At 40.0% G+C, this 17,123-nt stretch overlaps 1 protein-coding gene across 2 annotated transcripts in view; it reads left to right on the forward strand.

Annotated features, from left to right (window-relative positions):
* The window catches only part of PRKDC (protein kinase, DNA-activated, catalytic subunit), an 85,465-nt gene extending 69,184 nt beyond the window's left edge, over positions 1–16,281 (forward strand). For both annotated transcript variants that reach the window (XM_027890210.1, XM_027890211.1), the window contains 15 exons: positions 444–624; positions 1,133–1,293; positions 2,672–2,883; positions 3,999–4,086; positions 4,811–4,954; positions 8,366–8,570; positions 9,127–9,194; positions 9,449–9,669; positions 9,950–10,042; positions 11,905–11,994; positions 12,471–12,542; positions 12,627–12,828; positions 13,258–13,446; positions 14,029–14,168; positions 15,193–16,281. In XM_027890210.1, the coding sequence (XP_027746011.1) occupies positions 444–624; positions 1,133–1,293; positions 2,672–2,883; positions 3,999–4,086; positions 4,811–4,954; positions 8,366–8,570; positions 9,127–9,194; positions 9,449–9,669; positions 9,950–10,042; positions 11,905–11,994; positions 12,471–12,542; positions 12,627–12,828; positions 13,258–13,446; positions 14,029–14,168; positions 15,193–15,397 (2,271 nt within the window). In that variant the 3' untranslated portion in view covers positions 15,398–16,281. The remainder of the gene's footprint in view (positions 1–443; positions 625–1,132; positions 1,294–2,671; positions 2,884–3,998; positions 4,087–4,810; positions 4,955–8,365; positions 8,571–9,126; positions 9,195–9,448; positions 9,670–9,949; positions 10,043–11,904; positions 11,995–12,470; positions 12,543–12,626; positions 12,829–13,257; positions 13,447–14,028; positions 14,169–15,192) is intronic.
* Positions 16,282–17,123: the final 842 nt, after the last annotated feature.

Raw genomic sequence — 17,123 nt, forward strand, 5'->3', positions numbered from 1 at the left:
AAAAAGACATGCGGTTCATAATAGTTTGATACATGGTTTTTTAACACAAATTCCAAGTGTAGCTGTTATGCAGATGTTGCAGATATGTCTTAATAGGAAAAACCCGAAGTTTTATTTAGTTCTCTGTTAACTGTTTCCAAAAACACTAATAACATTAACTTTTTTTGCAGTTTAGAAATTCCACTTAACATGTCCAAGGACTAGTTCAAATTAAAAGTGTGGTTTATTTATTTCCATTGACAATTGTGAACATTAAAGTTCTGTAATTTACTGCTAGAAATAACATCCTTATTTTTTTCCTCATTTTATCAGCTGCTCAAAACATCTCAAAACAGTTGTTTTATCCACTTAAGACTTGCAGTGAAGCTCCAGTTTCAGAGAGAGAGTTTTTCAGTGCTACTTGCTTATGTGTGTGTTTTTTTGCTCTTATGATTGAATTTCAGGTATTGGCGGGTCTGAACAAGAAGGCTTTTCAGTGTTTCAGCCATGCTGTGAGGAAGTCTGAAGAGGAGTTGCAGTCCCACTCCATGGAACACGTAGACGTGGTGGGAGTTATCGATGCGTACATGACACTGATCGGTTTCTGTGACCAGTTCCTGCGTAGGGAAGAAGAAGGCTCGCTTGGTTAGTCAGGGTTTTTACTAAGCCTTGTGAGGTGTATTTCTCTGTGATACGAGGGCTTTTGTGACACCCAGGTGATCTCCCCGAGCAACACAGCTTGAATTTAAATGGAACAGTTTGTCCTCGAGTTCAGCAGTATTTATATTCCTTTTTTCACCTCCTCTACTGCTGCTACCTTTGGTACTAGTGAATCACTTGTAGTCTCCCTCTCATTGGTGAGAAATATATCCAGCAGATGCTTCCCTTGTTCCTTCCAGACCACAGCAGCCTTGTATTTAAAGCAGGCAAGATACCAGCACTGATGCATCTTCCTGATAAAGCTAATCCTTTCAGTCCCCAAGTACATGTGTTGCAGATGTGTGCAGTTCAAACAGATGGGAAGAAGAACAAAGTAAAAATACAAAATACACTTGAAAAAATACCAAATTGCAAAGATGAATGTTTCAGATGATCAAACACATGGAACAAGTGATGGTGTTTCTGATAATTCTTGTTTAATGTCTCTTGGCAGAAAGTAACACTGCGGATCTGCAGCAATTCCCAGCTATTATGGTGGAGAAAATGATAAAAGCTTTAAAACTGAATTCCAGAGAAGCCAGGCTGAGATTTCCTAGACTGCTACAAATAATTGAAAGATATCCAGCAGAGACATTGGGTCTAGTGACACGAGAGGTTAGTTGCTTCCATTTTTCTGGCAGCAAACGTTGCTATAAATCAAATTTAAAAAGTGGGGGTGGAGGTTGGATGGATAGAGAGGTTAGACTGGTAAGTTTTGCTTCAGGTAAATCAGATAAAATTTATCCCGTCATTGTTCCTTGTCTTTTCTCTAACTTCCTGAGTCTAATTCATATGGACAGAAACTTTTTCCTTAAAAGCTTAACTTTTTATCATTATCCTGATTCCAAATGTTAACTTGAGAGTTGCTGGAGAAAAACTATGGTGTGTTTTGCCTTTTTTTTGTATCTTCAGAAGAATCTAAATGGGCTGACAAAGGTGGTTAGAGTTAGGGTGAGGAATGTGTCTTATTCCTGTAGGCTGAGTTTCTTGCATGCAGAAAGCCAGCAGCTTTTCCAGACTCCTTCCATGTCTCCCACATTTCTCTGTCCTTCACTTCAGAGCTTACTACAGCTTTGTCCTCCTTTGTATTTCCCACTTCCTTTGTTCCTTCCTTCCTTCTACAGCCTATCCCTCCGTTGCTGTTCCATGGCAGGATATCATGAGCCTTCCCTTCTGTCATGGGACAGATAAGCTGAGACCTTCTCCCTTCTCTGTGACTCATGCCTGTTCCTGCCTTGGCCTGCCTGCCTTTTCAAGCCTGTGTCATTGTGCTGGTGCTCACAAAGCAACAGGCGCTGTCAGAGGAAGAACACAGGAGTTAGTTATCCCAGGGAACTGAAAAAGTAGCAGAAGTGGGTGAGGTGTACAAGGTGTGGCCACAGTTAAACACCGGTGGTTCAGACAGCACCTGACAACTGATCCAGCTGAAGAATCTCACCCAGAAAGGGAGTTCACCAGGCATTTATTTATCCCATCACCTGTCTTTCTGTGAAATATATACTGGCAATCTGATCTTAAATTCTATTAGAGGTTTTTAAAGTTGAATGAAGGACAAAACTTGTGGTAGAAGCTCCAGTGTTCCCTTTCCTGGCATTTTTTACTCAAAAGAAGACTTCAGTCCAATGGTGTTTGAGCTGAGTTCGTTCAGATTTTTGAGTTGCTTGTATGGGATGATTAAAAGTTATTATAGTGCACTCAGACAGAAAAGCCACAAGTTTGAGTGTAAAACCTCATACTTATCAAACAAGCTGCAAATCTTTATAATGGAAAATCTGTTAAGCAGCTGTGGTGGTGTTAGTAGTAGTAGTAATAATAATAATAATTAAATGTGCTTCATTGGGGGATGTTTTGAGCAACCTAGTTGACGCTCTCTAAGTCCTTTTCATGTGTTTCTCTCTGTCAGGCTGCGCCAAGGAGCGGTTTTGTTTGTTTGCTATGTTTGGTATTTTCAAGGAGGACCAAAGTTGAAAGCAGTGTGTCTGTGTTTTTGCAGCTTTCTTCGGTTCCCTGTTGGCAATTCATTGGTTGGATTAGCCAGATGATGGCACTACTTGACAAGGATGAAGCAGTAGCCATACAACATACTGTGGAAGAGATTGCAAATACCTATCCCCAGGCAATCGTCTACCCTTTCATGATCAGCAGTGAAAGTTACTGCTTCAAAGATACTGCAACCGGCTGTAAGAACAAGGAGTTTGTAGAAAGGTGAATTTGCCATTGGAGTAGCTCTTTTGTATGTTTTTTTTGTTCCAGAGTGGACACCTAATCAAACTCTTTTCTTTAGTGAGCACAAGGGTAGTTCCATGCACATTAAAGGCACAGAAAAATGCAGTACATCAGTTCTATCAGTGTTAGACATACTTAGGTTGGGGGACTGAATACTTTATGAAGTGCTGGGTCCCCCCAGGCTGTGGGAAGTTAGAATCTTTCCAAGATAAAACAAAAAGACCACAGAGAAGCAACCCCTTTTTTGTTGTAATTCTATGGTAGTCAGAATTTTTTGTTCCTTCTTCTGCTCTGCTGAGGTAGAAGAGAAATCTGGTGTATGAGTACACTCTTACTATAGTAGACTAAAGCAGTAAGTTGGTACCCATCAGAAATGAAGTTTGCTTGGAAATTTACAATTTTTCTAATACCAAGAGAAAGCAGATATGTTTAAATAGAATAGATGCTCATACCAGACTTCACAGGGAGCAACAAAATGGATGCATGTTTTCTTGGGGAATGACAACTCTGGGTTGTATTCTTCTCTGTTTATTCATTGTGTGACATGCACCGTCTGCAAGCCCTCCCTTGCCCATTTTGCCATGCAATAACACCCAAATTAATCCCCAGGCAAAAGTCAGCTTCCATCACACAGTGCTATAGAACCACTATTAAAATTTTGGGTGCCTTTTTTGCCTTTTTTTTTTTTTTTCCCAAATCTCTGATATATTTTCTGAATTTGTTTGCTTAAAATAGAAGATAAAATCTTGTGCTTCACAGACAGTATCACCCTTCAGTAACTGTCACAACAGGATGTGTAGTCTGGTCAATGCCTGTTTCTATTTCAAGCGTGCTTTCCACTTACCCACCGAATTCCTATTTTCTTAGTAGGATGCTTAATTAAAAAATTGGGAGTTGTGTGGCATGTTCAGTCAACATATAAACAGTCATGCAGCCAAAGAGAGAATTCTGAGAGAGTTATTCCTACCTACACATAAATTATTTTACCAGATTCTTATGTGTAGCAGACTGTCTAGATCACTGCTTATCTGCAAGGTAAGTGATGATGGTAGTTCCTGTTGTGTTGTAATGCATTTTTTTTTTTTCTTTTAAAGGATCAAGAATAAGTTGGATAGAGGAGGAGTCGTTCAAGATTTTGTTCGCTCGCTGGAGCAGCTCTCTAATCCTGTAATGGTTTTTAAGGTCAAGTGTGTTTTTTTTATTTCTCCCCTTCCCCTTCATTCCTCACCCTCTTTAGAAGGGTTTAGAAGAGCGAGTGCTGGGTGGAGCCTGGCACAGTTCAGTTGACACCACAGCCACAGGAAGTGGTTCAACCCAGAATCAACTCATCATGATGATGTTGGGGTGCTGTCAGCAGCTTTCACTGGCGATGGTCTCCCTCCCTTGTGCCAACTGGCTGTTCTGCACTACCCCTTGTCAGCTTTCTCCTTCGGGGTCTGGTGCCCTGCCCCACAGTCAGTCTTCCTTAATCGTTCTGAAACCATTACAGAATTATCATTTGTGGTCATCTCTATAATTTTGGACTACTTGTGTTTGATTACGTGTGTTCATATGCCCTTTTCCTGCTCCCTGCTGGGCATTCTTGTGTATGTTCTGACCCCTTTGTCCAAAGGATTCTTGTCTTGAGTTTGGTACTCCTGGCCCCCTAGAGGCTTTCTTAGTTTGTGGTAGAGGCTATGGTGGTAAACATAATTATCGTAATAAAACAAAAGCATTTTATCAAGACACAGAATGCAAGGGAAGTATTTACATAGTCTTTGGATTGCTCTTTTGATTCTCAAAAGAAAGACGCATAGTAATGATGGACTTATTAGTACAGTAACCCCAGTGCAATCTGAGTGGCTTGCTGAAGAGCAAGGGTCACTAAAACTCTTCTCAGTACTCATCTGTTTCCTTCTGTTTGCAGGATTGGGTTGAGGATGTCAAAAATGAGTTGGCAAAAGCTCAGAGAAACAAAAAGAAGCTTAAGGAAATGTACGAAGGAATGTACAAGAATTTGGGAAATTTGGAGGCTCCTGGGCTTGGATTGCTAAGGAAAAGGTTTATTCAGGTTTGTGTGATTGATGAGTAGTGTTGGCATCATGTACTTTTTTAGAAGACATTAGAAGGTCAAAAGAGGGAATCAGATCACAGTTTTTACTAGAGCTGCAAGACTTGATGAAACTTGATCAAGTCAGGAGTACAGGACTGGGATTTTTTTGCTAGAAGCCACTGACTTAACATAGTTCAGTTTTCACTTCTGACTGCCCTGCAGGGCTAAATGTTCCCTCTTACTCAGCTTGTGCCTCTTCTGTCCTGCATGCTGCCAGGTTCTTAGGACCTGAGCCTCTCTGATCAGCTGTGGAAATCTGGCCTTGTTTTTTGTTCCCTGCTGCCAAAGATTTATGAGCACCTTAGGGAGTTTTGCTATATTATGCTACTTAAATTTGGTGCTGATAGTAAGTTACTTAGGGTAAGTAATACAGAAGAGTTACAACTATAAAGAATTAGGGAAAAGACTTCAAAAAATTAGACTGAGTTCTAAAATAGTGAAAATTAGTGTAGAAAATGAAGTGATACATGTAGCAAAAAACATAATTACCCTGGTTTCATTTATAAAAAAATTCTTCAGGATAGAGCTGACTATTGCAATTCAAGAACAAAATCTTAATTTGTGATAGTTCTTTGAAAACATCAGCTGTAAATACTCAAGGGCAGTCAAGAAAGAAAAGTGACTGTCATTATTAAGAATAGAGAATTAAACATGGATTTATACATTGGCATAGCAATGACTGACTCTTGCTTCTAGAACACTGTAGTCCTCATCTGCAGTTCTCAACACAGATACAATAAAATTGGATGAGGTTCACAGTGGCAAAAATAATCAGAGGTACAGAGTAACCTCCAAGCAACTTTAGCATTCCTCCAGTTGGAAAAGACACAGTGATGCCAGATGCAATAAAGCTCTTAACATCATTCCCAACACCAGTGGTGCTAGGTTGACTGAGGGCTGAACTTGAGGAACTGAAAGGTCTTTTCCAACCTTAATGATTCTATGATTCTATCAGGAGTGCCAAGCCTGAGGTAAATATTCTATGGAAGTGGCAGGTTCAAAACAGTGAGAGGTGTTTCCTCATTCATTACACACTTAAGTGCTGAACTCTATCTGCGGGGTGTTATGGATGCTTTCATGGGTTCAAATAGCAAGTAGGCAATAGCACAGGAGGGGGAAAATGCTTTGAGAGCTTTTACATACAAATGCACACTTCTGGGTCCAGAAATCCCTGAGCTGCGAGTTGCTGGAGGCCAGGAGAGTGATACTGCTGTAGAAGGAGCACCCCAACTGTATGCTTGTAATGTGTGTGCACAGCCCCGTGGCCAGGGCTGGGTGGATCCAGCTCTCTCCCATGTGGCCATTCTTATGTCACATTAGCATTAGATAAACTAACCTGGGTGTCTCTAGGGAGGTTCCTTCCTCATGAGCGGGGAAAGGTGGAGGATGAGAGTAAGGTGGAGTTGGGAGGAGGTGAGGTGAAACAGCAGCAGAAAGGGCAATTGGGAGGTTAGGGGCACACTAGCCCTTTGAATCTGTTGCTGTGAGATAAGCTAGGTCTTTGATGATAATGACTTTAAACTTAAAGAATAGGGGAAAAGAATGTGCAGGATGTGCTGCTGTCAGGGGTGGGGGTAGAGAGAGGGGAGCAGCTCTGTGTTGAGCTATCTCTCCAGGGTGCAAGCACAGCAAGGGGCCTAGCAGGCATGATCACAAAGGCTGACTTAAACCAAAACAGTCCACGGCTCTTCGAAAAGCTGAAATGTGCGGTATCAGAGGATGCTGCAAGTAGTGGTGTGCTGTGGGAGAGAAGCACAACAGAGGTGCTGGAGAGGGGTAGCAGGGTTGTTGCCCTCTTAAAAGGGAAGAGAGAGCAGTATTCCCACAGAGAGCAGCTGCAGAAGAGGGTCAGGGTGATGGTGCACAGACTCTGAATTCATTGCTCTCATGATGCATTATTATGAAGAAACAAAGTGTACTATGAGAATAACTATATCATTTTTAGCATCCTTGCTGGGGGAAAAACAAGTTTTCTCTTGACTGACACATAAAATTGCCCTACTGTGTGGAGTATTTCTGGCTCATAATCTTTATGTCTATGATTTATGTACAATTTCAGTTGTAACTTAAACAATAAGAATCTTGCTTTTTTTGATACTAAATTCCAGTCATGCATTAATTAAACACTGATGATGGATTGTATTAATTAAAATACAGTGTTGAGGCTATTGACTATTTGCTGCCTTGAATTTTAAAAGAAGTCGAAGAACAGAACAGAGAAAGCAATCAGGTGTTCATCTGGAAATAGATTTAGTGATAAAGATGTTGTTGACTGTAGTAGTCTCTTCAGAAGGATGATTTTTTTGTATTTTCTTTTACTTCAGTGAAGGAACTGTGTCCTTCGTAGTTTGGGAAAAAATGATCAGACATTGAAAAAAAAACAAGTGAGCTTACATATCTTTCCAAGCTATTAATACCAGGTCTAAGAGGGAACATCTGTTTTTTCTAAACCTTCACTGTGAGCACAAGAATTCAGTTAACTACTTGTAGATAATATTTTGTTTATTAAATGAACCAGTGTGAAATGTCTTTCCACTTTTCCTTTATCAAGATACTTGTAATACTTTAAAATATGGTTCTATGCATTTTATGACCAAAATTTTTGCAAAGCAGATCATTAATAATAAATCTGATAGTAAATAAAAATTCAAACATTTCATGGAATGGTTTGGGTTGGAAGGGACCTTAAAGATCATCTAGTTCCAAGCCTCCTGCCTGCCTTCCAATAGACCAAGTTGCTCAGAGCCCCATCCAGCCTGGCCTTGAACACTTTTAGGGATGGGGCATCCACAACTTCTCTGAACAAACCTGTTCCACTGTCTCACCACCCTCACAGTGGAGAGTTTCCTCCTAATATCTAATCTAAACCAGCCCTCTTCCAGTTTAAAGCCATTGCCTCTTATCCTGTCATGGCATGCCCTTGTAAAAACTCCCTCTCCAGTTTTCTTGTGGGCCCTCTTTAGGTATTTTATATTAATGTTTCACTAGTTGATCCTAAATTTTTGTAAGCATTTGAGGTATATGTATTAAGTTTAATGAGCAGCATTATTGATTTGGTCCATCAGAATCCAACTGCAGCTAGAAGAGGTAAAAAAGAGATAAGCTAATTCTGACATGATATTACTGAGCTGATAAAATATAGATATTTCTGTTGATGATAGTTGGTGGGTCTACCAAACAGGCAGTGAAAAGGTTCTGTCAAACTAGAAATAACAGAGAAAAAAAAAGGAACTGGAGTGGAAGGACTATTGATATATTTTTTTGAAGCTCAGATGAAGCTGTGTGTTTGATAAGAAGGTACTGTTCTGATGTTCTTTTGTGGTGTCTAGCACTGTGTGAACAGCACTCCTTTCTATAAATGATTCTTAGGCTTTTGGGAAGGACTTCGACCGTCATTTTGGCAGAGGTGGTTCAGAACTGTTGGATATGAGGACTAGTGACTTTGATACAATTGCAACTTCTCTCCTCTCAAAAATGTACAAAACCCATAAAGAACCTGGAAACCTGAAAGAATGTTCACCGTGGATGAGTGACTTCAAAGCTGAGTTCTTGAGGAATGAATTAGAGGTTCCTGGTATGTTCCCCTTCAGTGTCAATGGTGAACTGCCCCTCACAAGAAAGTTGCGACTCTTGAGCTCTACTCCTTATATTGGCTATAAGGCCCTTCTTTCCGGCCTTATGCCTTACCTGGCCGTATCTGAAATAGCTCCGTTCACTCTCTTAAATCTGTTCTTAAGCTGTAGTCCTGATTTTTAAAATTATATCTAAAATTGTATCTCTTACCTAAGAACTTAGTATTTTTCTAAATGTCTAACTCCAGAAAATCTGATATATGAATCTAATATATGTTTAAATCTAGTTCAGAAAAGGTTGTGTCCTCTAAAACTATTAAGAGCTTCAATTCTAACAGCTAAATGAGGAAAAAGTATTAGTTATTCACAGATAAAATCATACTATGCATATGTTGGATTTTTATGCATTTTAAAATATTCTTAGTTATCATTACGTTTGATAAATTTGATAAAATATTTATGTGTTCTGTTTGTTCTGTTCTTGTACACACTTTAAAATAGAAATAAAAACAGTCTATGTAATTTCACTCTAATGTTTTTTCTCCACTACCACTGCAGGTCAGTACGATGGAAAAGGGAAACCACTGCCAGAGTACCATGCAAAAATTTCTGGATTTGATGAAAGGGTATGTTTTTAAGACTGAGTCAAAATCCTGTGTGATATAAATCTGTGTTCATTTGAAGAATGTGACAATAGCAGGGTCCTTGATTGTGAGCGCATCTTGCAGCACATAAAGGAAGGTATATAAGTGGGCAATGTTTTTCTAGTAGTAGTTGAGTATGTCATCTAGGGATGACAGATGTGCTTGATTTCAGTGAGCATTCTGTAAAACCAATTCTCCTATCACAAATATTTTGCTTTTTCCTGTCTTTTTCCAAGATAAGAGTAATGGAATCCTTGAGGAAGCCAAAACGTATAACAATCCGAGGCAGCGATGAGCAGGAGTATCCTTTTCTTGTCAAAGGTGGTGAAGACCTGCGGCAAGACCAACGTATTGAGCAGCTGTTTGATGTAATGAACACTATCCTTTCCCAAGATGCTACATGCAGCCAAAGAAATATGCAGTTAAAAACTTACCAGGTCATCCCCATGACAACAAGGTAGGCCTTTATCTTGAAAGGACAGAAATCCTTGTGTTAACATCTATTACTGTTGGGATGTCGGAAAGTGAGATTTTTGTGTGCCAGGTTCAGGTTCAGAGTGTTTTCTGTCTTGGCTTAGTTTATTTTTATTTCCTTTTCCTTTTAAACAACATTGAAATTACTTTGTCTGGAAACTGTTTTTCAGAGTATATTTAAATTGGTAGCTTTTAACCTTCTTTTAGCAGGCACTAGAACATGGTGTTCTTCTAAAGTTCTTCTTTGAATTGTTTTGTTCTAGACTGGGACTCATCAAGTGGCTGGAAAATACTTGTACCTTAAAAGAATTCCTGAAAAATAGCATGTCTGAAGAGGAAGATATCAGCTATAACAGGTGATGCTTGGTTTAGCTGTCTGCTCTAATATAGACCACTACTAATGGGTTTTTGGATAACTGACAGTCTAGTGGCAGAATTTTCTTTTTTTTTTCTTTTCTCTTTAAATAATGAAATAAAAGCACCTATGAGCAAGGAGGCAGTTTGTACTTCCTGACCCAAATTAGTAATTGGCAACTGTTTGTTTAATGAGTGCCATTGTACCTGGCATATCCTCCACCCAACTTGTTTAAACAAGAAGCTTATAATTATAATCATATATGACGTCATTATCATCACCATTTCCTTATCAGCAGATTGATTTTACAAGCCAAGGATTTTGAGCTCTTGATTTGATCAGGCAGGAAATGGACTTAGGTCAGTGGGGGGCAGGGGAAGGGAGCAGAGACAGAGCTTTTCAGAGCCTGGGTTCAGCAGTGAGTCAGTGGTGGGGGTGTGCAAATTGGCAGCAAATGTACAAAGCACAACTGTAAAAGAGCACGCTCTCTGACTTTATGCAAATGCTGGGTTTGAATAAATTATGTTGCTTTCTCGTGATTGTAATTGGAGGTTGAATATTTGTAAAATTGATTTAATTCTATCATTTCAGCCTGTTTCTGTCCTGGAATTTTGAAATGTGGTTTAACTTACAAACATTGTTCTTGGTTACATAACCTCTGAGTTTGTCAAAGTGTTGTTGTCACTGTTTATTTTTACTAGTTAACGTTTATGGGGCAGGTTGGAGGAACTTCCAGCGTGGAGGTTGGACTCCAAAGAGTCTTTATTTCTACAGTTATTTGATTTGTGAGCAGTTTAGTTCCTTAATTACTGCTGCCGGGTTCACTTTTGTGAACAGCAGTGGCATTATATTGAGCTCAGTTCACTGACTGGGAAAGTGGAGGGAACTCACATGGGACCATCTCACAAAGGGAGGACATTCCTAATATGCTAAATGTGGAAGATCAATGTCTCTCTAAAAATAGGTCATAATTTATAGGAAAAAAAATTAACTTTATTTTATTGTTGTATATAGACTTTAAATGTTTTCCCATGTGTTATTCAATCAAGAGAAATAAGACATTTTATATTGAGCTTTGTTGAAATGACAGCATTTGAAAAGGAAAATCCTGATGAATTTACTGGCAATATTTTGATTGGAGTAGAGAGAATAACTTTCTGAAGTTTTGAAGTCCTTTTCTTTGTCCCCAATTGATGGGCTATGCAGTCTATAAACGATAAATGCTTCTTAAATGGAAAAAAATATCTCTATCTCAAAACATGCTTTGGGAGGAAGAGAGGAGACAGGTGCTATATATTCTATAAGCAGTGCAACTAATGAATACTGACTTCATATGGATTAATACCCTAAGTTCAGGCCCCCATTCCTCCCCCTTGTACACAGGGAGGAGATAAAACTGCCTTCCTGCATTCCATACCATTTTGGATGGACATACAGTAGCATGTACTGTGGTGGGCTACATAATGCGTCTCAAGTGAGTAGGAGACTGTGTTAAAAATATCTTTCCCTCCCTGGAGAAATTATTTTGGGTCTTTCTTCTCAAGGCAGCATCTAATTTTCACAGTCCCTATTGACAAATTAGCACCTTTGAGATGTCTAATCTTCCATCAGATATGACTGAAGTGTTTTCAAAGCTGGGGGGAAGGAGGTGGATGGATCAGCATATGCACTGACTGCTTAAGCTTCATTTCCAGAGCAAGACTAAAATTAATGTAGTCTGTAGCTTCCTGACTCTTCCTTTGCATAAAAATCTCATGGGTCAGAGCAGCACACTGCCTGCAGATGATATTCCAGTACAGAGTGGTAAGATCATCAGGGAATCATCAGTGCTTTTTTTCTTTTTTTTTTTTTTTTTGTTCCTAGCAAAAAAGGACCTCGTGCTACCTATTCTGAGTGGCTGTCCAAGATGAGTGGGAAAGCACAAGGCATCTCTCGATACCATGCTATGTACAGGTAGGATTTAAAAGAGGACTGCATGTAAAACAATAGAAGCTAGAGTGTGCACACACACAGAGTTGTAGAAATTCCAGGAAAAAAAAACATGATCTGTGTTTTATATTATGATGGCTAGATTTGATTTTTGCTCATTCTACTGCTCTGTCTTACTGGAGATGCTCTGCAGGAGGAGGTTAGAATTGCCAAAAATCTCACTGGAGTACAAAAATGCTTCCAGAAGCTTGCTCGCTTCCTTAAGAAAGTGTCTTGAAGCAGATGCTGCTCTTCAACTTTATTTTCTAGGTGTCTTGTTCCTAATTATGCAGTGATGTAGGCAGCCTTGGAGCCCAAGCATCTGCTCAAGTTGGACAGAGAAAATCCCTGTGATTCACAGAGAACTTTAGAATATTTGATGATTTTGGTCCCAACTTTACATTTCACATGCAGTGGGCTGTTATTTCAATGGCTAACAGTATTCCTTCATTACTTTGCAGTAACGCAAGCCGTAAAGAAGCAGTTATGTCTTTCAGAAGCAGGGAAAGCAGTGTTCCAGAAGACCTGCTGCGGTAAGCGCGCTGTCAGTGACTGCACCTTATGAAACAGATGTTGGTGTTTATCTGTGTTCAACAAGCGAGTTCTGTTTCGTTCAGGCGAGCCTTTGTGAAAATGAGCACATCTCCTGAAGCCTTCCTGTCCCTGCGGTCCCATTTTGCCAGCTCCCACGCACTGATGTGCATCAGCCACTGGATACTTGGTATTGGAGACAGACATCTCTCCAACTTCATGATTAACAAGGAGACAGGTGGCATGGTGGGAATAGACTTTGGATATGCATTTGGTGCGGCCACACAGGTATTTGTTTTCTAATTAATTTGTTACAGCTCTCACATTTATTATATGCATTTACACGTGTATTCTCAGTACTAAATTTGACGCTTTTCAGTGCCCATCATTCTGGTGCAAAATGGTGCAATCTTTACAAGTTATTTCTAGTTAATTGAATAAAATCTCTGTGTCAGATATTCTCAGACAAGTAGAGTTTCACAGCTGATATGGTGAGGTTTTGCATAGTTCGGCCATGTTTTCAACTGCTATCACTAAATATTCATGACTAGAGTTTGGTGTCACAACTTGGTCCAGTTCTACTGTTTTGCACCTTATTTTCAGTTAAGTGACAAAGAGGGTTCCAAAGCTTAAAAGAACAAAATGCTCCTTTCTAATCCTTCTATTCCAAGGCTTCTTATTTCTTGTTTTGTTTTGACTGTCCTTCCCCTTTGCTAGTTTCTGGGTGTGCCAGAGTTGATGCCTTTTCGCCTGACTCGCCAGTTTGTTAATTTGATGATGCCAGTGAAAGAGTGGGGACTCATTTACAGTGTGATGGTACATGCCCTAAGGGCTTATCGTTCTGATCCAGATCTCCTTATCAGCACAATGGATGTATTTGTAAAGGAGCCTTCTTTGGACTGGAAGGTGGGTTTTTTCCTCTTTCCTCTTTCTTCATGTGAAAATTCTTAAACTGTACTAAGAATAAAACTGATCAAAAAGGAAGTATTTCTAGATGTGCACTCACAGTGCTCCTTTTATCTTTCATAGTTCTTTTAAATTCTCAGAGAAATTGAACTTAAAAGTATTTAAAATGACAGAATTCCATGTTGATGCACAAAGAATAGTAGCATATGTCTGTGTTATCAGTGTACTATTTGTTATCTGAATGATAATCCTAAAGAAGTGGGTGTCTGTTGATCATGTTATGTCAGTTATGGCAGCAGCATAAATATTTCCAACTGTTTGCATTGAGCTTCTTAAATTTACATCAGCACTGTATATATCAAATTAATAATTACAGAGAAAACTGAAGCTAGTTGCACTTCAGTAACTTCAGTTGTAAATTAAATTTAAGTCATAGGCAAGCTAAATATTATCTCACTACTTTGTCCTCCACTGCCTATACAGTTAAGAGTTACTGGCTTGACTTACTATGATGTGGCAGCTTAAAAGTCTTTTTTAAGTGTATGATTTATGACAAATAGGGCAAATTTGTTTTCTCTTTAGAACTTTGAAGAAAGACAGCTGAAAAAAGGAGGCACGTGGATTAAGGAAATAAACACATCTGAAGTAAACTGGTACCCTTTGCAAAAAGTCAACTATGTCAGAAGAAAGCTTACAGGTGCCAATCCAGCAATAATCACTTGGTAAGATGCTCTCCTTTTGCTTTAAACTGCTCCACTAAGAGCTTTGGCAGGCTCCTGTGTCAGATTTTGTTCCCTTTGGATAGAATAGTGGCTACGAAAAGAGAAGAGACAGGGCAATATTTCAACAAACCTTCTGTCAGAATCATTTTGGTCCATGTACAAGCTTTCTGAATCACCTTGCCAGCCAAAACACCAGATCTCCCCACAAGTTTTCTTGCTCCAGCTCAGGCCTCTGAGCAGTTTTACTGCTCCTGGCAAGACACATCTCCCCACCCTGTCAGCCTGCTTAATCTCACACTGCTCAGCCCACTGTTCCTTATTTTTGACTCCATGGCTTTTAGGCTAGGGATAATATTTAAATCAATATATGCTTCTGCTGAAGGATTACTTGAAATGGAACCTGAACCAGCTGTAGGGGAGGCATGGAGGTAAGCTGCTTCCCAAAAACATCACATTCAAATCTGACGGCATTTTCAGGTTATTTATGTCGGTCTAGTCAAGTCTGGCTCAAGCCAGAATGTCTCTAAAGTTCAGTTAAAAGTACAATTAATCCCTTCCATCCTCTTTTAAAAAGACATTTTGGATTAATCAAGGGAAAGACAAAAAAGCAAAGAAAGCAAGCCTGTTTTAAAACCATACAAATATTGAAAAGTGCAGGACTTGGGAGGAGTCCCTTTTGCGGTCAAGGCTGAAATGGATGAGGCAGCAAAAATACTTGTTACAGGCACAAATCAGGAGGGCAGGTAAGGAGATCAACAGCTTGGATGTGAACTTCTGCATCCTTCTTTCACCTAGAGACCTCCGACAAGATTGACATATTCATGGTAAATACCCGCTTGTAAAAGATACCTCACATCACCAGTCTTTGCTGTCCAAGCCTTCTGCAGCTCTTCAGCAGTCTCCACATCTTGATCTCAATTCAGGCAGATTTATTTTTCGAGTGCTGTTTTGTATTTAAAAACCCATCTCAGATTTTTTGCTCATTTCTTTCAGTAAGAGCTTATTTTTGTGTTCTCAATTTCAGTGATGAACTACGCCTGGGCCATGAGAAGTTACCTTGTTACAAAGATTTTGCAGCTGTGGCTCGTGGTAATGCCAGTCACGATATCAGAGCCAAAGAGCCAGAGGACGGACTTTCAGAGGAGACCCAAGTGAGATGCCTCATCGATCAAGCGACAGACCCAAATATTCTTGGCAGAGTTTGGGAAGGATGGGAACCCTGGATGTGAGGAACTCCTCTCTAAAGCCCAGTCTGCCAAGGGACCTGTATCCTAATACACAGCTGCAACCAGATCAGAATTTTAGGGCCAAAAAGGAAAAAAACCTAACTGCTTTTATCATCAGTTAACTTGATTAATAGATAATATAATTTTTTTGTATTAAAGCTGTATTCAAATAGTTACTTTTTCTTAATTATTTTTCTTGTATCTAGTTCTGTAACAAAGCAACTTTATTGCCTTTGTATTAAAATCTATGTAGAAAGAACTGGAGAGGCTATAGAACTGAAAGATTTATTGGAAAGGCACGGAGACCCTTCAGCAGAAAGCACAAATTCGTACCCTGCAAACTTGTGGGCACCCCTGTAGCGATGTAGTGAAGGTCTGTGCTTTTCTTTTACAGAGACCTTGACGACAATCAACTGAAACTACTCTGCAGACACATATTATTTATAATTAAAACTAGAAGATTTTTATATCAGTAGTATCAGTGAAACACATGGTGAAATTAAAGAGAAAATGGCTTTCAACTCTAAATAACACCTGAAGTATCTGAACAGCTATTTTATTACTGGATAATGTATAGATAAGACTGTTCCAGCAGTTTGGGTTTGTTTTTTTTTTTTTTTAGCAATTAGGGGTTTATACCCTGTTATCTTTGCCCTTTGGAAACATGCACTCCTCATGTTGTATTAATTCCAAATTATTTGTTTGACCAAAGCCAAAAGTAGTCACTGCCACCAAGCAGAGTGCTGTAAGCTTCTTGCCATAACTGCAGCACAGCACAGGCATGGCTACTGCACTTGGAATTTGCTTATGCCAAAGTGTGGAGGTTGTGCCAGATGCGGCTCTTCCTCTTTGGCAGCCATTTCTCAGGTATGCTGGATTTGGCTGGGGCTGAGCAGGGCTCACACAGAGACAAGGCCTCTTCTGCCTCTCACACCCTGGGGAGTGCCAGGGTACACACATGGAGTTGGGAAGCACGCAGCCAGGATAGATGACTCCAACTGGCCCAAGGGATATCACATACCATGCAGTGTCTTGCTCAGCATATAGAGCTGGGGGAAGAAGGAGAAAGGGGGAGATGTGGTGGTGCTTGTCTTCCCAAGTCACTGTTAGCCTGGCTTTCCTGGGGATGGCTGAACACCACCTCCCTGCCCATGGGAAGTGGTGAATGAGTTGCTTTGCTTGTGTGCACAGCTTCTGCTTTACCCAGTAATCTGTCTTTGTCTCGAACCGTGAGTTTTCTCGCTTTTCTGATTCTCACTGTGGGGGAGTGAGCAGCGTCTGTGTGGGGCTGAGTTGCCAGCCAGGGTTAAACCATGGCATCGAGTAATCTTGGGGGCAAGTACAGTACAGATAGCAAGAGGGAAAGAGAGTTCTCTCAAATACTACTCTCGTTTTTTACCCAGAATTCACTGTACGATACAGATTCCATTGAGGCTTTTAATAATTATCGCAAAAGGTGTAATAAAAGTGAGTCTTTGCCCTTTCACTGCTGCCTACAAGCTTTCACTGCTGCCTCCATGGTGGTGGAGCAGCTCTGGTTTCGCTGAGGGCCGTGTCTGCTGCAGGCACCAGTCTCAAATCAATCTGTCAGCTGGAGAGCACAGCCTCCTGGATGCAGTTCCATGAAAAACTCAGGATGGGGAAGATTGCTGAGGCCTAATGGACAGGGAGAGAGTTCTTCCATTTCAAGTACTTTACAGCAACAACAACTGCTATTTTGTCATCTTCC

This window comes from Empidonax traillii, unplaced genomic scaffold, assembly GCF_003031625.1.
Source record: "Empidonax traillii isolate 1590-97213 ecotype Southwest subspecies unplaced genomic scaffold, ASM303162v1 scaffold281:size1424471, whole genome shotgun sequence".
NCBI classification, from domain to species: Eukaryota; Metazoa; Chordata; class Aves; order Passeriformes; family Tyrannidae; genus Empidonax; species Empidonax traillii.